General features: G+C 40.6%; 1 protein-coding gene across 1 annotated transcript; it reads left to right on the top strand.

Moving 5' to 3' along the window:
• Positions 1-3,030: 3,030 nt before the first annotated feature.
• Positions 3,031-18,997, top strand: LOC139170782 (vomeronasal type-2 receptor 26-like). Its single transcript, XM_070758290.1, has 6 exons — positions 3,031-3,248; positions 4,544-4,832; positions 8,377-9,171; positions 14,530-14,742; positions 17,219-17,345; positions 18,087-18,997. Exons 1-6 carry the CDS (start codon positions 3,031-3,033, stop codon positions 18,995-18,997), a joined length of 2,553 nt encoding a protein of 850 aa, XP_070614391.1.
• The last annotated feature ends 4,240 nt before the right edge of the window (positions 18,998-23,237 follow it).

The raw sequence follows: 23,237 nt of genomic DNA, 5'->3' as shown, positions 1-23,237 counted from the left end.
CTCAAGGGCACCACCATGAAACAGCTGATCAATCAAGCTAAGTCAAAACTAATAATCAGAACTTTGCATAGTTAAACAAAAATCACATACACAAAGTGGGAGAATGTTTCTGTGTCTTTGGAAGTGAGTTCTTGTCTACAGGCTCACTTCCAGCTCTACAGGGGAGACATGGTGGGTCTCCCCTATAAGTGGAGAGGAGAGACCCACATCCCTACTCTTCAATATAACCACCTTTTCTCTCAATAGCAATGTTCCATCTTTGAATGAGACCATATATCCCTGTCTCATAAAATTTGGTTGACTGTTCTTTGAGCCACTTCTTTACTGCAGTTTTCACTTCCTCATCACTGAAAAAATGTTTGCCTCTCAAACTTCTTTCATGGGGCTGAAAACATTGCTATAATCTAAAGTATTGTCCTCAAACACATTTCGTAATTGTCTGTGAATGTTTTACAGGGGTTTTCCCCTCAGCAACAAGGAATTCAATCACTGCTCTTTGTTTTTGATGCAACTCTAAGGCAGCCATTTTGAATTTTCCTTGTGCATCTACAAATCTGAAAAGTAAGAAACAAAATATTTCAGAACGTAAATGATATAATCATTTATAACTGCAAACTTTTTCAGGTATTTTTATCATAAACGTCACCTTAAATAAAGAAAATGGCATTAGTTTTTGACTCAACCCCATATTTTAATTTTGTTCATTACAGTGTGTAATGTCTTGTGTAAATAATCACTGAGGTTTTTTGCAACCTGATGTTGGCGATGAAATTACACAGTGAATGGTAAAGACATTTGGCACTGCTTTTTTCAAATAAGGAACACACCCATGGTAGTGACCAGTCATTGATGGTGCTCCATCAGTTGCACAAGCAAGTATGTTGGAATTTTCTTGTCTTTGAAAAACTGCTGAACAACATGAAATACTGACTCCCTTCTAGTATCTGTTTTTAGTTGCCTCGCAAAAGCAACTCTTGAATCAAACTTTCATCTTTAATAAAGCACACATAAGCAAGAAGCAAAAATTCATTGTCTGGCATAGTTGATTCATTCAGCTATAATGCAAGGTCTGTTGTCCATAGTATGCTGTACAATACATTTTCCACATTCTCAGCCATTTCATCTATGTGTCTTTCCAAAGAATTGTTGCTGAGAGGAAGGGCCTTAATTATATCATGTGAAGTATGGATTTATACTAGTATCACCAAAACAGTAGCTGCCACAATGCCTACTAAGTGAAAAAGTATTTTCTAATGAGGTAATGAAGCCTTCCAGACCGAATGAACATCTGAAGAAGGCAAATCCTGACAAGACAGACAAGAACCTAACTTTTTTTCAATCGCTTCATGACAAATTTCAAAAACATCCAACACTGTCATGCATGTTTTACAATGCTTCCCAACAAAACACTGGTGGTTTGCATGCATCAGACAATATTTCATTGCTGAATGCTAAGTCTGGAAAGCCACATACTATTGCCAAAGAATTCCTCCTACCAGGCATTAGTGAGTTCTGAGTACTATTTTGTATAAGTCATCACATGTCCCCCACTCACACACTTGTCACGTTTATTTATTAATTTATTAATTTAATTTATAGTCCGCAAAAGAGTTTCAACTTTCAATATGTTCCAACAGATCACACATAAAGTGGTCCATGTTTGTTCAATTATTGACTAGTAGCTGGATAGCCCTGCTTCTACACATTTGTTGCCATTCGTTTAGGGTAATGGAGTAACCATAATCGTGTGACCAATTAATCATATTTTCTTTCATTTGTTCTGTTTCCATTTTATAATTTAATAAATAACAGTATAATTTTTTATTCAGTTTCTCCTCGGGGCCTAGTAGTATTTTATCTAAGACTACCTTTGTTTCTATATCCCTGTCTCTCTTATCTTTCTCTAATCTTGATTTTACCTGCAAATATTCCCACCATTCCAAATCAATCCCTTCCTATTTCAGTTCTATTCTTCATTTTAAATTCCCTTCTTCATTCATCGCTTTTTTGTATGTTATTGCCTTACCAACCTTTTTAAAATTTTAAAATTGCATCCAAAGGTGAAAACCAATTTGGGATGCCTGTGTATGTTTGTTTCTTAATCCTTAACCAAGCAGACAATAGCGAGTTCCTTATAAAATAGCGATGAGCTAAATGTTTGTTATCCCAAAGAAAAGAGTGCCAACCAGCTTGTAGGTCGTGGCCTTCTAATATTAAGATTCTGTTGTTTTCTAATATCATCCATTCCCTCACCCACATAAGAATTACAGCACTGTAATATCCTCGCCAATCTGGTAACCCAAAATTGCCTTTAAATGATGAAAACTTTCTTGATTGCATTTGGTTTAATATAAAGGGGAAAAGGAATGCCATTGCCATATGTGTATACAACACATGGAGCACCCAATCAAATAGATAAAATATATCTTCTTCTTTTTTTTGCTAGACAGTTATTTAAGTTGTGCAGGAAGCAACTATAATAGTAATGGGGGAATTTTTTAAACTATCCTGACATCAACTGGGAGGCAAAGTCTTTACCTGCTGGAAGATGAAATGGGTTTCTGATTAACCTAGCTGATGAAAGAGTCTCCCAAAACATACTTTCTGGACATATCTAGATAGGAAAGACATAGTAAAGCCTCCAGGGGTATATTTGTGATTTTTCACTCACATTATTTCCTAATATCTCTCTTCTGCACATGGAGCCCAGAAATTGTTCAGGGTCCCAAGAGGAAAAGTTGCTTCTCCCTGTAATTATGACCATCTGGGCCTTTGATAGAAACATTAGATTGAAGCCATAGGCAAAGATTGTTGTATCAGAAACGGATACATTCATTAGGTGAAGCTGCATGGGAATGAGTTTTGGGACAGGCAGGATCTGGATCTCTCCCTTTCCAAGTGAAGTTGAATGTTTCCCTCTTTCTGAATCAGGAAAGCCATTGACATTTCCATCTTGTGAGACTGATTTGAAATCTTCTCAATCATGTTCATCTTTGGAAACAGGAAGGGGATTGATTCACCCCATAAAGTATGGACCTCCTGCTTCTGCTGATAAAGCTGCTGTTGCCCCATCTGGTCTCTGGAAATCTTAGAAAGAAATGCCTGCTGAGTTTGGAGCACCAGGATGGAAACAATCCATGGAGCTATTACAGCCCAGGTGACCATCTCATTGGTATCATCATCTCTGCAGCAAAAATATCGCATATAATGTTGCCTTTCAACAGTGCTCCTTCTAGTCAGTCTGATTCGTAAGTCATTCACGGTAATGGAGCTACATTCCCTCCATTTGCAATTCTAACACTTTCCTTCTTTTCTACTTTTTCATTTATTCCTACATTGTAGGACATGTCTAATTTTCTGAATGATTTTTATTTCCATGTCTTCCTTCTTTTGTCTTATTTTATGGAAGGGACTCGAAACAGAATATCCTACGAAAATAGACTAACTATTCTGGGTCTTGAAAGCTTAGAACTGTGGCACCTAAAACACGATTTAAGTATTGCCCACAAGATCATATGCTGCAACGTCCTTCCGGTCAACGACTACTTCAGCTTCAACCGCAACAACACAAGAGCACACAACAGATTCAAACTTAATATTAACCGCTCCAAACTTGACTGTAAAAAATATGACTTTAACAATCGAGTTGTCAAAGCGTGGAACTCATTACCGGACTCAATAGTGTCAACTCCCAACCCCCAACATTTCTCCCTCAGACTCTCCACGATTGACCTCTCCAGGTGCCTAAGAGGCCAGTAAGGGGCGTATATAAGTGCACTGATGTGCCTATCGTCCCCTGTCCAATTGTCTTTCCTTATCTCATATATCATATATATTCTCTCCTTATCTATATCTATATCTATCCATATCTTATATATTCTCTCCGTATCTCTTATATCATATATATTCTCTTCTTTTTTACTTTCTATCTTTATATATATTACTTAATGTCTATTCTCTTCCATATGTATTGTATATTGGACAAAGAATAAATAAATAAAATAAATAAATCCAAAAATGAAAGAAACATGAAAGAACTTCAGATTATTTTCGTCCCCCAGTTCAATCCTGAGTTCATCACTTGAATGCTGACTTTTGTTTGAAGAAGAGATTGAAACAATTGTAGTTACCTCAGCCCAGCCCATTTTCCTATTTGCATAACTGATCACTAGTTTTTGATCAATGTTGGCTTATGCTCAGTAGACCTATGTAGACAGACAGGGTTATATTTGAAACAGAGGTAGCTCTCAACCATGATTGAGCCTAGGATTTCTGATGCTATGGGAGACAATTTTTAAATGAGTTTTGTCCATTTTACAAACATTCTTGCCACAGTTGTTGAATGAATTACTACCGTTATTAATTTAGTAACACAATTGGTAAGTCAATCTGGCTTCCTCATTGACTTTGCTTGTCAGTAGTTTGTAAAATGTGATCACATGACACATCACAGTCACTAAATAAATGGTTGTAAGTCAAGGATGCCTGTAAAGTGTTGTATTAGTTATTATTGATGGTAATAACATAAACATTTTTACAATAGGATTTCTTATGGTTTTTTTAAAACCCTACGATTAATTTTTGCAATTCAAGTAGTCAACAAGAATTCACAGCTCCTGCACAATCTCACACTGGGATACAACATTCATGATAACTATCTGAGCACTTCACACACTTCAGATGCCCTGCTGGACATTCTCTCCACTGGACAAGCCAACGTCCCCAACTATGGCTGTGGAAGGAAGGAGAACCTCCTGGCTCTTCTTGATGCAGCTAGAAGGGATATCTCCATCCAGATGTCAATCTTAGCAGACACCTACAAAGTCCCCCAGGTTTGTGTGTGTTTTTCACTCTCTGGTACAGTGAAGGAGATGATGGCGGGTGAGCAATATATGCAATCCTATCTTCTCCATGGAATTCAAGGACTGCTTTTCACCATGTTAGTGAACATATCAGCTATGTTTTACCCTACTGTGTTCATATACAAATCCACTATAAAAGGTCTGAAGAGCAATAAGGTCCCTGTAGAAAATTTTCTAGTGGCTATTTAGCTGTTCAAGAATATCCCTGTTTATGGAACCCTCTAATGGCATTTTCAGAAAGAAATAATAAGTGCTATATCCAGTTGAATTCAAGTTGTATATAATCATGTCTTTGTATATAAAAAATTGAACAAAAAGACACTAGCAGGAACAATTTATCTAATAAATGTTGCAGCTAAAATGAATGCCATGTTGCTCTTAAGGAAACTTGAGATTGGGTAGGAAAAACATGCATTCCTTGCATAAGAGCAAGGTTTTAGGTAGAATTGAAGATGATATAAATTAGTATAAATAATACATAAATTAATAATCCAATATTGAAAATAGATTTTTCTCGAAAAAGTTAAGTCAGTCAGGTAAACTAGTGAAGGAGAAATATCATGTAGAAAATTGATTGGCCTTAAAATGGACCTTAGACTGTTCGTTCTGATCAAAGCCCTTTCTACAAGTGCTTCTTTGAGGGGCTTAGTGGAGCCATTAGAAAAGAAGGATTGATAAAGGGGGAAAGGAAAGGTGGATATTTGAACCCTTGTTATTCAGTCTGGATATCTTATCAGGAGTAATGAAGAATCATAATCATAACAACAGAGTTGGAAGGGACCTCTAGGTCTTCTAGTCCAACTCCCTGCTTAGGCAGGAAACCCTACACTACTTCAGACAGGTGGTTATCCAACATCTTCTTAAAAACTTCCAGTGTTGGATCATTCATAACTTCTGGAGGCAAGCTGTTCCATTGATTATTTTGTTCTGATTGTCTTGAAATTTCTCCTTAGTTCTAAATTACTTCTCTCCTTGTTTAGTTTCCACCCATTGCTTCTTGTTCTGCCCTCAGGTACTTTGAAGAATAGGTTGACTCCTTCTTTTTTGTGGCAACCCCTGAGATATTGGAACACTGCTATCATGTCTCGCCTGGTCCTTCTTTTCATTAAACTAGCCATTCCAGTTCCTGCAACCATTGTTCATATGTTTTAGCCTCCAGTCCCCTAATCATCTTTGTTACTCTTCTCTGTACTTTTTCTCGAGTCTCAACATTGTGGCGACCAAAACTGAATGCAGTATTCCAAGTGTTAAAGTGGTATTAACACTTCACATGATCTTGATTCTATCCCTCTGTTAATGCAGCCTAGAACTGTGTTGGCTTTTTTGGCAGCTGCTGCACACTGCTGGCTCATATTTAAATGGTTGTCCACTAGGACTCCAAGATCCTTCTCACAGTTACTACTGTTGAGCAATTTACCACATTGCTGTACCTCTGCATTTTCTTTTTCTTGCCTAAATGTAGAGCCTTGCTTTTTTTTCCACCATTAAATTTTATTTTGTTAGATAGCACCCATTGTTCACATTTGTCAAGATACAACTGTATTTTGCGCCTGTCTTCTGGAGTGTTGGCTATTCCTGCCAGTTTGGTGTCATCTGCAAATTTGATGAGTTCCCCATCTATCTCCTCATCCAAGTCATTGATGAAGATGTTGAAGAGTACTGGGCCTTAAACAGAGCCTTGGGGTACTCCACTGCATATATCCCTTCACATAGATGTAGTTCCATTGACCATTACACAATGAGTGCAGTTGGTTAGCCAGTTTTGAATCCATCTGGTGGTTTTGCTGCCCCACATTTTTCTACTTTTTCTACTTTATTTAGTAGTAGGTTATGGTCTACTTTGTCAAAAGCCTTACTGAGGTAAACCAATCAACAGCATATCTCCTTGTCCACTAATTTTCTCACTTTGTCAAAGAATGCTATAAGATTAGTCTGGCATGATCTGTTTTTGACAAACCCATGTTGACTTTTGGTTATTACTTTGTTTGCTTCTAGGTGTTCATTGATTTGTTGCTTGATTATCTTTTCCAAAATCTTCCCTGGTAGTATTGAGGTCAGGCTGATAGGTCTGTAGTTTCCAGGATCTGTTTTTCCCCCCTTTCTTAAAAATGGGAACTACATCAGCTCTTTTCCAGTCCTCTGGCAGTTCCCCGGTGCAAATCAGGGTAGCATCCTGAAGATTTTAGCATTCTAAAGATGCTAAGCGTCAAAGTGCTAAATACATAGTGGAATACCCTGATTTGCACTCATAATGCAATATTCATAAATCATACTCAGAAATTGAATGGTATAGAAAACTGTGTCCATAATTATCTGATTATTGATGAATCAATGTCAAAACTTATGTTCTTTGGAAAATGACATTATAGCCAAAGATGCCTATTTGACGGTGACAAAGCAAATAACACCTTTCCTTACTAAGGTTAATTTTCTCTGAAACTGGATATTGCTTCCCTCAAATGAGGCATTTAAGAGAAAGGGCTCAAGTGAATTCACTGCTTAAAGTTAAACGAAAATCCATAGCTATCCAGCTTTCTTCCCATTTATTAAAATATATAATGCCAAAGTTACCCCTAAGCCCTTATACAGAACTGAAATTTGGGGCTTAGTATATAGCACTACTAGAACAAACCCAGTCACAGCACTGAGGAGTATATCTCAGAGCTTATATGGGAATTTACACAATTTCTTCTTTGTATATTAAAATCAGGGTATATAATTGTTGTGTAAAATTATAATTATGAAACTGTCAGACTCCCCAGATTGTGTCTTCTAAAACAGACAAGATATCAATTAAAGACCTGTTGGATTGTACAACTGAAAATTATATTTGAGGTTGTGGTCTCCCTGGCTCTTGTACAAATGGCCAAAAGCTCTTGTACAAGTAGCCAAAAGGATTGTTGCACAAAGAATCTGAAGCAAAGATGTAGAAGCAGTGAAAGTTGTATCAAAACATTAAAACTATAAATAATTGGTCCCTTTATTGAAATATACTGCTCAAAAAAATAAAGGAAACACTCAAAGAACACATCCTATTTATGAATGAATGAAATATTCTCATTGAATACTTTGTTTTGTACAAAGTTGATTGTGCTCACAACAGCATGTGAAAAGAAACACAATCAGTGTTGCTTCCTAAGTGGAGACTTTGATTTCACAGACGTTTGGTTTACTTGGAGTTATATTCTGTTGTTTAAGTGTTCCCTTTAATTTTTTGGGCAGTGTAGAAAACTTCACTTTTGCATGTGTTATTTTAACTGTAGTAAAATAATGGGTGATAGAAAAATAGGATTTACATTTTTTATTTTTTGGCTAATTTTGTTTCTTGTATTTCAATTTTTATATAGTCCTGTTAATATTCTGTCTTTAATATTTTACTTAATATTTTAAACAATATCTAATCCACAAACTATTCTAGAATATTCATGAAAATGGGTTTGATTTGTTAATATCTAGTATTTTGGACTTGGTCTGACCCCCAAATATAACACAATATTCTTCATTGTTTTTTCAGATCAGAGATAGAATTGCTTCAGAGGCTCTGAGTGATAAAAGTCAATTCCCCTTTTTCCACCGGATCCTGCCCAAAGAAGAAGTCAACTACCCAGCCATTGTTCAACTGCTCCTCCATTTCAATTGGACCTTGATTGGTCTCTTTGCTTCAGACACAGACAATGGAGAGAATTTCATGAGAACTTTGACTCCTATGCTTGTTAGGAATGAAATCTGTGTTGTTATATCACAACAGTTCTCAATGACTGGACATACATCATTGCTCAGGGATGCCATTTCTAAGTGGAGACAAGTCAATGTCTTTGTTCACTTCATAGAAAATGTTCCCATTTTGGATAGAGCTCTTCCTTTCCATTTAATATTTGAAGATATATCCGGACCCATTAAAAGGAAAGTATGGATCCTCCCAAATTTTATAATATATTCAATAAAAGGGAAGAGACTTCTCAAATATATCCACAGTATTTGGAACTTTGCTTATCTGTCAAAAGAAAGGCCAAATGATCCTGGCTTTGAACCTTACTTCTTTGTAGTTCCCCAATTTCAAGATCATTATTTTCATTGTTCTCTTTCAAAGCATCTATTTTCTGTCAAAGGCCAGAAAACATGCACCCAGAAAGCACCACTGGACACTCAAGAGAAAACGAACAAGATGCGGATCAAAAATCACCATTTTGACCACAGTTTCTTTGTGACTCTGGCCCATGCTGTAAATGCTGCCTATTCCTCCAAACCAAAGAGGAGAAGGAAGGAGGGTGAAAAAATGTTGGGGACTCCAAGGCTGCAGCCATGGCAGGTATGGGGTCCTGATATAGATCCATTAATCTCTTTTGGAGAAGGAAGAGCAAGGTAAGGGCCGGGTGTGCCACTTGCAACGCAGCGGGTGTCGCCGTGGTGGAGGGGCGAGCGGACGGAGCTGCCGCTCACAGCAGAGCCGGCAGGCTACTCATGATGTAGCCACCACGAGAGGAGCAGCAAGGCAGGCGAGTGGACGGCAGCAGAGTCAGAGTAGGCAGTCCGCTTGTGGTGTTTTAAAGCCACCGAGAGGGGAGTGGCGAGGCAGGCGAGCAGACAGGCAGCTGGCGGCACAGCTGCCATGAGCGCCGCAGCAGAGCGACTGACAGCTCTTACCTTGTTTTGGCCGGTTTCTGGGATTTTTAGCTTTTGTGCATGCGTGGAAGCAGAAAAACCCATGGAAATCTCACACGCTCTCATCCTTGCGCAAGATTCAGCTTCTGTGCATGCATCTTTTAAAGTAAATTAGATTTCTTTTATATATTGTTGTATTTATAATATTGTACACCACCTGACTTGCTGTGAGAAGGGTGGCATAGAAATCTAATAAATAAATAAATAATAATAAATAAATTGCTAACTTAAAAGGGCTGTATGCATTTTGAAATAAAGTCCTGTATTTTAGGTTTGTGATCAGCACTGTGGAATTTTACCTTCATAAATTTAAAGGCAACACTGACCATCAAGCCCAGAGGTCTTCAAACTTGGAAACTTTAAGACTTGTGGACTTCAACTCCAGGAATTCTCTAGCAACATCCTAATTCTGTTTCTCTCCAAGTGCATGCTGTAATAAGCTTCCTGAATACTAAGGGCATGAACGCTGCTGCGATGGGTGCCCAAATTCTTTCTTGCTGATTGCTGAGTTTTGAACTTTTTTGGCTGCAGGAAAATGGGTATGGCAGCACTACATTGATTGATGTTGGCTCTCTGGAATATGTTGATAAATCTAAGTTTCATCTTCTGTCACTATACAGTTGAGAAAAGCCTCACCTTCAATCTTGAAATGGTCAAAAAATTCTCGGGCGGCACTTACTGTCGATTCATTCATTCATTCATTCATTCATTCATTCATTCATTCATTCATTCATTCATTCATTTAATTTTTATGCCACCCTTGTCCTTAGACTCAGGGCAGCTTACAACATGTTAGCAATAGCACTTCTTAACAGAGCCAGCATATTGCCCCCACAATCCGGGTCCTCATTTTACCCACCCCGGAAGGATGGAAGGCTGAGTCAACCTTCATTTTGTGTGTTTCAGTAAGCATTTTGGGCACCCATCACTGTAGCGCTCATGCCCTTAGCATTCAGGTAGCATATTATAGTGCGCACTTCGCCCTTGGAGGCAAATGGAATGCTCATCTCTAACCTTGACCACCATGCCAGTTGATGATCTACTGACCCCTAGCACTGCTCGTTCTCTTCCGCTGGCTTCCTCCTACATGACAGCAATACCAACTTTCCCACAAACATTCCCCATGAAAGCTACATGCCTTGTAGCCTTACTTTCTGGATAACCCTCGTATTTGCATTTAAAGGAAGAGAAGACTGTGCTCTCCTTCACTGGTTTAGTTCTAAAAAAGCTCCTCCTTTTATAACTGAAGTTATTTTTCCTCATCTGACTCTCTGATAAGCAGATCTTAAGCTTCTGTCTAACATACCGTAATTATTCAGTTAATGGAAGAATGCTGTATCCTCACTTCTCCAATTAAGAATTTGTGTTGGAGAAATTGCTCCTGTAGTCTTTCTGTCTGTTGTCTTTTTTAAAGATTCACATTCAGTTTGCAATCAACTATAATTTTGAGATAATTTTCACAAATGTTTATTTATTTATTTACAAGTAATTTTCCCCACATCAACCAACCAGGGAGGTGAGTTGGGCTGAGAAGGACTGACAAATTCACAGTCTCCTGGTCCAGAGGTGGGTTCCAACTTACCTCACTGCCAGTTCGCTCCATCTGGTGTCACATTGGCACATTTTATGCATGTGTGCATGCGCAGTAACAAAAAATCTGACAACACCCCCCTCCCCCCAAAAAAGCAGAAAAAAAGATGGTGACTGCATGCACTGTGCTGGAACTCGGCTTCTGCGCATGCTCATAAGGGAAAAATATTTTTAATTCAATTTTTTTTTAAAGATGGTGACGCCCATGGACTGGCACTGATCTGGTTCAGTGATGTCATCATGATGTCACCAGTGTGTCACTACTAATTTGGGTGAACCAGTCTAAACCAGGAGGAACCCACCCTCTCCTGGTCCCATACCATATTCGCAGATATTATGTTCTTTCCTCAATATATTGTATGAATACTGAGCATATAACTTGATTTCAGTGAGGTATTAACAATACTTCCTGATAATTAGCTTAATTAATTAACTAACACTCTCTTGCTTTCTAGCCTTCTGCTTTAACCACAAGAATAAACTTAAATACTTATCAGGCTTGGTGTTCTTCCAATGCATCATTAATTTATTTTGAAGATATACCTTTTATGAGATACTATAGTAGTATGAGATATTTTTCTACAGTTCAGGCACTTCTTTCTATGAGGAAATCATAAACATTTTTTCTGGAAATTTGGTACTCTTTAAATCAGATCACGTTAGTTTTGTCTGAGAGTTGTTATCAATCTTCCACCAAATCTTGCATCACAGAGATTTATCAATTCTTTTATATTAATGACAATGCAGAATTGATGACTAAAGATAAATTGTTACTTGTAGCTACTCATTTTCTTGAGAAAAATTAAAAAGATTAAAAATTAAGTTTTTGCTCACTTACCATACAATCCACCCTGCATTTAACTAGATTTCTAATCACATTACAAAATTGTTTGTTCAAGTTATATCACCAACATTTGTATAATCTGTTTAGGAAGTGTTATGATATGTGAGAATAATTTTTGGGATGGGAAGAAAAGAGGCTGCTGAGGGAAGGATCAGATAAGAGGGGAGAATCTTGCAGCTGCATAATGGAAGGAAAGAAACTTAGAAAAGATCCTCCCTAACTTTTCAGGCTGAAAAAGGAATTGGGTGTGAAATGTGTACTTACAGACTCACCAAATTCTATTAATATAGTATTAAAATAAAGTAGAATTAGCTCAGGCTGGTATGTTTCCTGACTGGTCTTTCATAGAGAAGATTAGTCCGACAACCTGTTTTTTTCAAGTTTATAAATAATGTTTTTTTCCATGTTGTTCAATTTATTTGTTCTAAAATATTCCCTACAATTGACTAATTCTATCAATCATATTTCCCAATGTATATTTGTCAATATATATTGATAAATATTTCTGAACCTTTTTCATTCACTTATGCCACTGGGTGAGATCATCTGACGGCAAGGGGTCAGGTATCATCAGTATGCTGATGATACCCAGTTATACATCTCCACCCCATGCTAATTCAGTGAAGCGGTTGATGTGATGTGCCATGCCTGAAGGTGTTAGGGTATACCTGGATAGGAACCAACAGGCTCAAGTTCAACCCAGACAAGACCGAGTGGCTCTGGGCATCTCCTCTGAAGGACTATTCCATTTGTCTGTCCATTGTTCTTGGGGGGTGGTCCCTTCAGATGGGGTTTGTAACTGGGTGGCCTCCTAGATCCACAGCTGAACCTTGAACACCATCTCTCAGCTGTGGCCAGGGGGACTTTTGCCCCGATTCGCCTGGTGTACCAGTTACGGCCCTATTTGGACCAGGAGGCCTTGCGCACAATCACTCAGGCCCTCATCAAGATTATTGAAATGCGCTCTACATGGGGCTACTCTTGAAGAGTGTTTGGAGACTGCAGATAGTTCAGAATGCAACCATGTGAGCAGTTATGGGTGTGCCTAGGTACGCCCATATAACACCAACATTCCGCGTGCTTCACTGGCTACCAATTAGTCTCCAGTCACAATTCAAGGTGTTGGTTGTTGTGTTTGGGCCTGGGCCGGCTGCTGCTCCCACCTATGTGAGAGATGCGTCACAGAGCGATTGTGAAAGCCTGGCTGACAGCCAAGAAAATTTGGCCGACAGCCCAGAGGATTTGGCAGATAGCTCAGAAGAGTTGACAGACAGCCCAGGGGACTTGGCAGGCAGCCCATCGGATAGCCTCTCTTCTCTGGATTCAAATGCCGAACAGATAATCAATATGCATAGCCGTAGAGCAATGCAACTTAGGGTTCAATTACAGGATTATCAATGGTGATTATGGTGTCACCTGTGTTTGGGTGTGGTCCCCAGATTGAGGGCTGGGTGTGTTCCCCATAATGAGGGCTACAGTTACAAAAGGGAACAGAGGCAGAGGCAAACTGTGGACGTTTATCTGTGTGGTTTATGTGGCTTTGCTGTTACCTGCTTTGAGATCTTTGCTCTGTGCTTTTGGATTCAACCCAGCATTTTCAGGCAAGTGGGTTTTGGGAAACCTGTGAATCACTGCTTCTATCATGCCTCGTGAATTCAGAGAACTCCTGGAACTTTCCTGCTACGTGAACTTTGTATTTGGTTGCCTTTTCGCTCCACATGCACTTTGTATCTATCTGAACTTTCGCTTAGAACTGTGTTTTACTCCTGAAGAATAAGGACGTTTGGTTTCATTTTTTCTTTTGTGTTTCATACAATTGTGCTGTTTATCACTGCCCGTGTGTGTCTGACCTTCTTTCCTGGACCCTTAATTACCGCCTGAGCCCTGTCAGGCAGAACATTGGTTATCACCTATAAAGACCTACATGGCTTAGGGCCTGACTATTTACAGGACCGTCTCCTGCCACATACCTCCCAGAGGCCTATTAGATTGCACAGAATCAGCCTTCTCCAGGTCCCATCAACTAAACAATGTAGGTTAGTAGGACTGCGGGGGAGGGCTTTTTCGTTGTTGCCCCAGTTCTATGGAAACAACTCCCCCCCTCCGATGTTCGCACTGCTCACACTCTGCTGGCCTTTCGAAAAGCTGTTAAGACCTGGCTTTGCCGACAGGCTTGGAGACCGTGAACTTTAAATCTGACGTGCCCGAATTATGTTTGACTGGTATGTCAAACAAACAATCTAACGAACATTGGTTTTAGAGTTTTTAAAATGGGTTTGTTATAGGGTTATAATGGGGTTTTAAATTTACTATTGATGTTCAACTTCTTTTTATTATTGTACTATTGTTTTTTATTGTAAGCCACCCTGAGTCCTATGGGATTGGGCAGCATAGAAGTAGAATAAATTTAAATTAAATTAAATTAAATTAAATTATGAAGTTAATGATAACACCTTTTTTCTCAATTAAGCATATTTGCAAGTTACATAACCGTAGATTAGAAGAAAGATTCAAATGTAAGGATAAAGCTAAGCTTTCAGGTTTTAAAATTCCTAAATGTTTCGATTCTAGTTTCATCCCTTCCTGGAGAAGAATATGTTTTGCAATATTTCCAAGATGAAACTGTACTTAGACCAAAATGGAGATTTAGCAGCAGATCTGGGCATCAAAAGCTTGTTGGTTCTCCCCAAGGAGGATCCCAGGATCGAGTTCCTGGGCACTTTTGAAAGACAGAGACTTATTATCGATCAAGATATTCATTCACACCTAAAGTTGCTCAACAAGGTGGGAGAAAGCTTGGTGTCTTTTATCTGATTTCTAAACTCTGAGATCCCATTTTAAGTGGCCTAAACTTAGTCCCCAAGGTGGTTGACCTTCAGTGAGAATTGAATGTGGGGAATAGAAATCTTACAGTTTCTTAGACTGATTTGGAGGCTTCAGTACTCTTCCATTTTGTGGACCATCTGCAACTTAATATCTCCATCAAACTGGTGGAAAACCCACAAGACCAGAAAACGAGTTACTACTGGCTTCAGATTTGTTTGTTCTTTTTACTCAAATAGCAATATAGAGTAACAGAGTTTGTAGTCTTCTAGTCCAACCCCTGCTCAGGCAAGAGACCCTATAGCCGTAATGGCAAACCTATGGCACGCGTGCCACAGGTAGCACACAGAGCAATATCAGAAGGCATGCAAGACATTGCCCTAGGCCAGCTGATTTTTAGCCTTGGGGAAGGCTGTTTCACCATCTGAATGCTTCAGGAAAGCTTCCCTGAAGCTCCAGAGTGCAAAAAAAAAAAAGCCCAATGAACAAACTGGAAGTTCAGAAAATGCACTTCTGATTTGCCCTTGTGCTGTTTTTTGCACTCTGAAGGGTTTCATGGATGCTTCCTAAAGCCCTGGAGTGCAAAAAACAGCACAACGGGCAAACCGGAAGCATGTTTTCCAAACTTTCAATTTGTCTGTTGGGCTGTTTTTTTCACTCCAGGGCTTTTGGAAGTTTCCCTGAACCCTCTGAAGTGCAAAAAATAGCACCATGGGCAAACCAGAAGTCCATTTTTCCAAACTTCCGGTTTGCTCGTTTGGCCATTTTTTTACTTCACAGGCTTCAGTGAGGAATGTGTGCATGCACAGGAGTGGGGAGGATTGTGTGCATGCGTGGGGGCAGCATGAAGGGGTGGTGCATATGGAGGGTGAGGGAAGGGGTGTAGCCATGTGCATGCATGCTAGCACCCACACCCACACACTTTTGGCACGCAAACCAAAAAAGGTTTGCCATCACTGCAATATAAATTTTTATTGATTTTTATAATATAAAAACACACAAAACAGTGCATGGTGAATTGTGCTCCCATCACCCGACAACATACATACATTCAGTCGCTCCACCAAATGAGGATGTACTATTTTATAATTTTTTACAACCAGGAACATCAACGTGTTTGCAAAGTGTAGAGTGATTCCAATTTGTTCTTTATAGCTTGGTCTCGAATTCTACTAGCCATAAAACCTCTGACCCTGTCCCATCTTCTATAGCATCTCGACAAACGGCTGTTCAATCTCTTCTTAAAAGGCTCCTGTGATGGAGCCCCCACAACATTCAGAAGGCAAGCCATTTCACTGGTTAATTGTCTCACTATTAGGAAATTTCTCTTTAGTTCCAGGTTGCTTCTCTCCTAGATTGGTTTCCATTCATTGCTTCTTCTTTTGCCTTCTGGTGATCTGGAAAATGGGTTGACCTCCTCTTCTTTGTGACAACCCTTCAAATATTGAAACAATGCTACATCATTCCTTGTCCTTCTTTTCACTAAATTAGACATGCCCAATTCCCACAACTGTTCTTCATTTATTTTACCCTTCAACCCCTTAGTCATCTTATTTGTTCCTCTCTGCACTCTTTTAAGAGTCTCAGCATCTTTTTATAATGTGGTGACCAAAAAAAGAGCCAGGGTGGCGCAGCAGGTAGAGTGCTGTACTGCAGGCCACAGAAGCTGACTGTAGATCAGTGGGTCAGCTGTTCAAATCTCATCACCGGCTCAAGGTTGACTCAGCCTTCCATCCTTCTGAGGTAGGTAAAATGAGAATGAAGGAAGGAAGGAAGGAAGGAAGGAAGGAAGGAAGGAAGGAAGGAAGGAAGGAAGGAAGGAAGGAATAAACTGGATGCAGTATTCCAAGTGTGATTTTTTTCCCAAGGCATTATAAATATCTAGCTTGGTCTTGGAAATCCTTTCTGACACAGGGTTCATTTTCATGCCCCAACGGCTGCAGCAAAAGATGCCTTGCATACCCTGTTTGAGAGTCTGATGACCTCACCTCCATCTCACCTCACTCCAGTTCTAGAAACTAGATGCTCAGTTTTAGTTGCATTTCTCCCGTATGGCTGACATACTAATTAAACATATAAATATGCAAATCAACAAAGAATATCTCTTTTAATGTTGACAGCCCTAATTTCTAATTACAGTTTTGGAACAGACTGTTTGTCACTGAAGGTTTAAATCTTTTCTCAGTTCCATCCCTCCAGACTTTATTAAGCGGAAAAGTCATTTATTGCAATGTTAGATGCCAAAAGGAAGAGTAAGAAAAAATGAAGAATCTGCTCATAATTATACTTCCTGTATCTGTTTGGAATGAGTCAGAGACTTCATATTTACCTAAGTGAAGACCAATAGCTATTTGGCTAATGCCCATGTCTACCTCCATTTTGCATGGATGGTGAGTCCTAACACATTTTATTTCACATTCATTGTTTTTCTGCTTAGTCTCTGCCTCAGTCCAAATGTGTGGGAAATTGTCAGCCTGGATTTTTCAAGAGGGCTAGAGAAGGAAAGCCAGTTTGCTGCTATGACTGTGTTGCTTGCCCAGAAGGGACCATCTCCACTCAGAAAGGTGGGTCACATTGAAGACAATGGAAGGCCTTGTGGGAGGTGGATACACCCAGAGCATGTTCATTAAAGAGAGATTGAAGTTCACTGATTTTCTTGTTTATTTTCAACCTGTAAGTTTCCTATCTAATGGGGAGAATAGCCAAAGAAGCACTGAAGGAGGGCTGGGAAGAGAAAGGAGGGGGTGGCAGATTTTATTTATTTATTTGTATCTATATGCCGCTCACTCCAAAAAGGACTCAGAGTGGCTAACAATAAACAACAGCAATACAACAGCAATAAAAATACATTGATAAAATCAAAATCATTCTGACCTAGGTTTTCTTTCAGCTTCATAAACCTTAGCCTTACATTGTTTATAAAATGATTTCTATAGAGCCAAGTTAGAACAGTGGTTAGAGTGCAGTACTGAAAGCTGCTTCTGCTGACTGCTGGCTGTGGTTCACCAGTTCAAATCTCACCAGATTCAGGCTAGGAGTGGAGGTCAGCCTTCCATCCTTCTGAAGTGGGTCAATTGAGGACCCAAATTGTTGGGGGAAAGATGCTGACTCATTAAACCACTTAGTGAGGGCTGTGAAAGCACTATGAAATGGTAGACGAGTCTAAGTGCTATTGCTATTTATCTTCTTTTTGTGGCGATGTTAAGAAATACATATTGGAAAATGCTGCTGGTTGTCCCAAGAATGTGTTTCTTGTAGGAAAACAGGATAGAATATTAAATAAATATTTATTTTTGATTTTTTAGATACGGAAAAATGCACCAAGTGTCCAGATGATGAATTTCCAAACAAGAACCGAATCCAGTGTAGCCCCAAAGTTATAACTTTCCTTTCTTATGAAGAACTTCTAGCCATCATTCTGATGTTTTTTGCACTACTCTTGTTCCTAACCACAAGCCTTGTCTTAATCATCTTCATTAAATATCGAGAAACTCCCCTTGTCAAAGCCAACAACCGGGACCTCTCCTACATCTTCCTGGTCTCCCTCCTGCTTTGCTTCCTGTCTCCTTTTCTCTTCATTGGTCAACCAAGGATATCCACCTGCCTTCTCCGACAAACGATTTTCAGCATCATCTTCTCAGTTGCCATTTCTTCTCTTTTGGCCAAAACCATCACAGTGGTCTTGGTTTTCCTGGCCACAAAACCAGGAAACCGAATTAAGAGATGGTTGGGGAAGAGCTTGGCCAACTCCATAATCCTTTCTTGTTCTGCTGTCCAAATTGTCATCTGCTCCATCTGGCTGGGAGTTTCTCCTCCCTTCCCTGACTCTGACCTCCACTCCCAACCTGGAGGGATCATCCTGCAATGCAACGAAGGGGCTGTTGTTGTATTCTACATCACCCTTAGCTACATGGGTTTCCTGGCTGCCATCTGCTTCACAGTAGCTTTCCTGGCTAGGAATCTGCCTGGGGCCTTCAACGAAGCCAAGCTGATCACCTTCAGGATGCTGGTCTTCTGCAGCGTCTGGGTGACTTTTGTGCCCACATACCTGAGCACCAAAGGGAAATACGTGGTGGCTGTTCAGGTCTTCTCCATCCTGACCTCCAGTGCTGGTCTGCTGGTCTGCATCTTCATCCCCAAGTGCTATATTATCCTTCTGAGACCAGACCTGAATACAAAGGAGCAGCTTACAACCAGAAGAAATATGGAAATGTGAAACAGAGGAATTTCGACATTCAAACTTTTCAAAATTTAGAAAATGGTCCAACTTGTTCTCCATACATATTCTCCATATTTTGTTTTAAATAGTTAACAGATTGCTAAATAATAGTGTCCTCTGTCCTTGTCCAGTAGAATTGCAAGATGGGCACTGAATTCTTTTGAGCAGTCAAGGCATCATATCTGTTCTTTACTCTTAGCCTATCTGAAGCCTGGAATTCCCCACCCAGTTATTTGAAACATGACACCTGTGCAATCTTGTGCATATGCTAGAAATAATTTGGAGGGGTGTGTCCAAAAATGACATTATTTTGGTTTATCTATGAGAGTAGAGAGAGCCTTCCTAGCTAAATTAGGAAGAAGATATTCTGGATTGTCCAACTGGATGACTAATTTATTATATGTAAAACAGGAACTTTAATATAGTCCCACAAGATTTCTAGAAAATATTTCCCATCGAATGGAATGACTGTTTGTCCCATGAATGTGGTGTGAGGAAGAGACTGGGCATAAACACCTAGTCAAAAGTTGCAATAACTCATACATTTCAATCTTCATGTGATCATTGGGAGTTGACAATGGGTCCTGGCATGATCCAGAAGTCCTTAGTTTTTTTAGGAAGAACGTGTTCAAAGACATTCTCTTCACAAAAGGATGTCAACTGAAATCATGACATTTATTCTAAAATTAGCAGAAATATGTGTAGTTGGCTATAACTTTACACTGATGATGTTACCTTGGTAACAGGTAGCAAGTAAACCACTAGGCTCAGACAGCACCAAAGACCCCACTGTATCTTTCTTCTTGGTCACATCATGGCTTTATTTTCCTAGCATACAAGAAGTTCTCAGACTTCCTCATTCCCTTAATTGCCTTGGATGAATATGCAGCATTTAAATGTCACATTCCTCACCATGCAATTAATGAAGCAATCACTCCTGATCATCCTTCTGTGACCATCTTGTCCAGCCTTCCACTGAAAACTGATGTTTGGAATAAGTAAAAGAAAATATTTTCTCTACAAATGCTAGAATAGAAGAGTAAAGGACTTGAATGTTACTACATTTTATTTTTCCAAAGCAGAGCTGAGCTGGGGGGGAAAAGGTGACATTAATAGTGTACAATTCGTAAAGGTTTTTTCTCCAGAAACTTCTAATAAGAGCAGAGCGGTAATAGCGCCTATATTTTGTTGCATGTTTATCGCTTTTTTATATGTATGTTGGTGTCTTGTTTTGTCTTAATAAAAAAAATAGTGGGCAATAAAGTGACTCATTTTGTTTCTGAGCAAAACAAATGTACAATTAGTAAAAAGATGGAGGTTGTTGTGAAGAAGCAAATGGTTTCTTTTCTTGCAGACAGAAACTTGGGCCCAGGGAGTGTAAAGCTCCTCTTTTGAAATTGGGAGGGAGCTGGAGATCCTGGATGAACTCTTGGAAGATTAAAAATAAGGGGGGGAGAGGACTTTGTAGTACCACTTGGGTGCTTTCCTAGTAAAACCTAATACAAAGTAATTAGTAAAATAAAATAAAGATTAAAGTACAATAAAGAAATAAAATAGAAGAGGGTTTTTAAAAAGCCAGAAAGACATAAAATATAAAGGAGTAACTGTTAATATTCTTTACAGCAGTTCTTAGTGCCACTATGTTTGAACTTCCCTCTCTAAATTTATATTGCAATGCTCATACTGTATTTCTATTCTGGCGTGGGTTTTGTGACCTGTTGGTTTAGGACATCTTTGATGCTGGGTGGAATGGCAATCCGACTCAATCACAACTCTTTCTTGATGAGCAAGTGGCAGTTATGCTAAGAGGGCCTTTGCACCCATTCCTAGATTGTAGGGAGGACTCTGCTCATAGCCAATCATACTGTAGTCGCATCTTTAATCTATCCTGTCCAATCACCAAAACCATAAATCGCAACTTCATATTATTCATGTTTTTGCCAAATTTCCATAAATAGGCTCTAGTTACCAATAAATATGGATGCTATCTTTTCTGTAATCAAAGAAGTAAGTTTATTCTTTTCAGCAAGTTCTAATCAATTTCATCAGCCCTTCATCTGTGCTGGACAGTGCCAAAACTTTCCATCTTTGTGCATATGATAATCTCACCATAATATTATTTCACATGTTGAATTAATCTTCCATGGCAGTTTTTTAAACTGTTTGTCCATCAATCCTAAAAGGAATGCTCCGGCTTCATTCTGAGCTTCCTAACAATGAGGACAATTAACCAGCAGAACAGCTTGCCTCCAGAAATTGTGGGTATTCCACCACTAGAGCTTTTTAGAAAGAGTCTAGAGTCTAGACCAGCAGTTCCCAACCTTTTTTTCCCCATACCCCACCTAAGCATCTCTAAAATCCTCATGCCCCCCATATGACATATAAGTCTTACTATTCAAAAAGTGAACTCCTACTCATGTGGAAGAAGCCTAAAAAGGTCATTAACTTGGTTTAAACAAGGTTCCAATTGCCCCTATTAAAAATCAAACTACCCCCGTCGGGTATGGGCCTCACGTTTGGAACCAGAGCTCTAGACCAATGATGGTGAATCCTTTCGGCACTGAGTTCTGAAACTACGCTAAGCTTGAACGTGCTGGAACTTGGAAGAGCAGTTGGTGATGACGTGCAGGAGGGCTCTTGTGGCAACTCTGGCACATGTGCCATAACTTTGCCATCATGGGTCTAGACCATAGTTCCCTGTAAGGTGCGCAGTGCGCTGGAGCGCAGGCAAATCCTAATGACAGCCCAGAGTTTTCCAAGCTGGCGCGAAGCCGCCGTGGTTTCTCCCCGACCGACAACTGATCCGCCCCTCTCAAGCTGTCAGCGGGGGAGAAAGCCCCGGCTTCTTCGGCTCTGCCGTCGGCCACGCCCACCTCCTCCCACGCCCTTCCACTTCCCCTCATGAAAGACACCCGCGCGGCATCGGAGGCGTTGGCCTCCTCCCCAACCACCGCGCTGGGAGCTGGCCCCTGGAGCCGGGGGCGACAGGCCCGGGATCGGTCTACTCCGCCCTGAACTCCGCCTCCTCCCCTGCCGCCGTGCTGGCCAGCAAAGCATCAAGGCTTCTGAGGTGAGCTGCGCAGCAGCGGTGGGAAGCAGAGCCAAGAGTAGGGTTTGCCGGCCAGCAAAGCCGGCTTTCCAGGAAAGCAGCACACTTTTCAAATGCGCTGCTTTCCTGCACCTCTTTCTGGGCGGGGTGTGTGTGTGTGTGGCCGGCACAGGGCTTGAGCCAGAGAAGTGGAGATAAAGAAGGGAAAGAGAGGGAGGGAAAGAGAAGTGGAGAGGAAGGAAGGAGGGAGGGGAGGGAAGGAAGAGAGAGAAAAGTGAGTGAGAGAGAGAAAGCAAGAGAGAGACAGAAGTAAGCCCCTTATCGTGGTGGTGGTGGTGGCGTATCCACCGGCCGCCGCCAGCCCGATGGCCATCCACGGGGGTGGGGACAGATCCGCCAGCCCACCGATGGTCTTCTGTGGGTGGAGGGCAGATCCACCAGCCCGCTGCCGGCCCGATGTCTGTCCGTGGGGGGGGAGCGGATCCACCGGCCCCACCGCCGGCCCGATGTCCGTCCGTGGGGTGTAGGCTGGGGGGGTTTGGAGTCACTGGCCCCACCAGCCCGATGTCCATCCGCGGGGGGGCGGGGGGTGGATCCGCCGGACTGACAATGTCCATCTGTGGGGAGGGCACCGACCAGGGGCTGCAAAAAGGCAAGCGGCCTAGCGGCGCGCCCCACCACCAAGCTTCTTGCCATCATGTGTGGGGGCGCCGATGCCAAATGCGCTCCGTCCGGGCAGGGCAGGCACAGCCAGCCCCAGGAGAGAAAGAGGGAATGAAGGAGGAAGAGAAACAAAGAAAGAGTGAGAGATATAAAGGAGAGAGAAAAGGAGGGAGAGATAGAGGGAATGAAGGAGGAAGAGAAACAAAGAAAGAGTGAGATATAAAGGATAGAGAGAAAGATGGAGGGAGAGAAAGGAAAGAGAGAAAAGGAGGGAAAGAGGGAATGAAGGAGGTAGAGAAACCAAGAAAGAGTGAGTGATATAAAGGATAGAGAGAAAGAGGGAGGGAGGGAGAGAAAGGGAGGGAGGGAAAGAGAAAGAGGGAATGAAGGAGGGAGAGAAAGAAAGAAAGAGATATAAAGGATAGAGAGAAAGAGGGAGGGAGAGAAATGAAAGAGAGAGAAAAGGAGGGAGAGAAAGAGGGAATGAAGGAGGGAAAGAGAGATATAAAGGATAGAGAGAAAGAG

The sequence above is a fragment of the Erythrolamprus reginae genome, chromosome 8 (assembly GCF_031021105.1).
Source record: "Erythrolamprus reginae isolate rEryReg1 chromosome 8, rEryReg1.hap1, whole genome shotgun sequence".
Lineage (NCBI taxonomy): Eukaryota > Metazoa > Chordata > Lepidosauria > Squamata > Dipsadidae > Erythrolamprus > Erythrolamprus reginae.
The sequence above is the reverse complement of the archived record's forward strand: the minus strand, read 5'-3'. Positions and strand labels throughout refer to the sequence as shown.

Excerpts from the sequence above, each read along its gene's own strand:
- LOC139170782 (XM_070758290.1), top strand. The coding sequence starts at position 3,031 with ATGGACCTCCTGCTTCTGCTGATAAAGCTGCTGTTGCCCCATCTGGTC. Across the intron at positions 4,833-8,376 it reads ACACCTACAAAGTCCCCCAG|ATCAGAGATAGAATTGCTTC; the intron begins GTTTGTGTGTGT and ends TTGTTTTTTCAG. Across the intron at positions 9,172-14,529 it reads CAAGGCTGCAGCCATGGCAG|TTTCATCCCTTCCTGGAGAA; the intron begins GTATGGGGTCCT and ends TTTCGATTCTAG.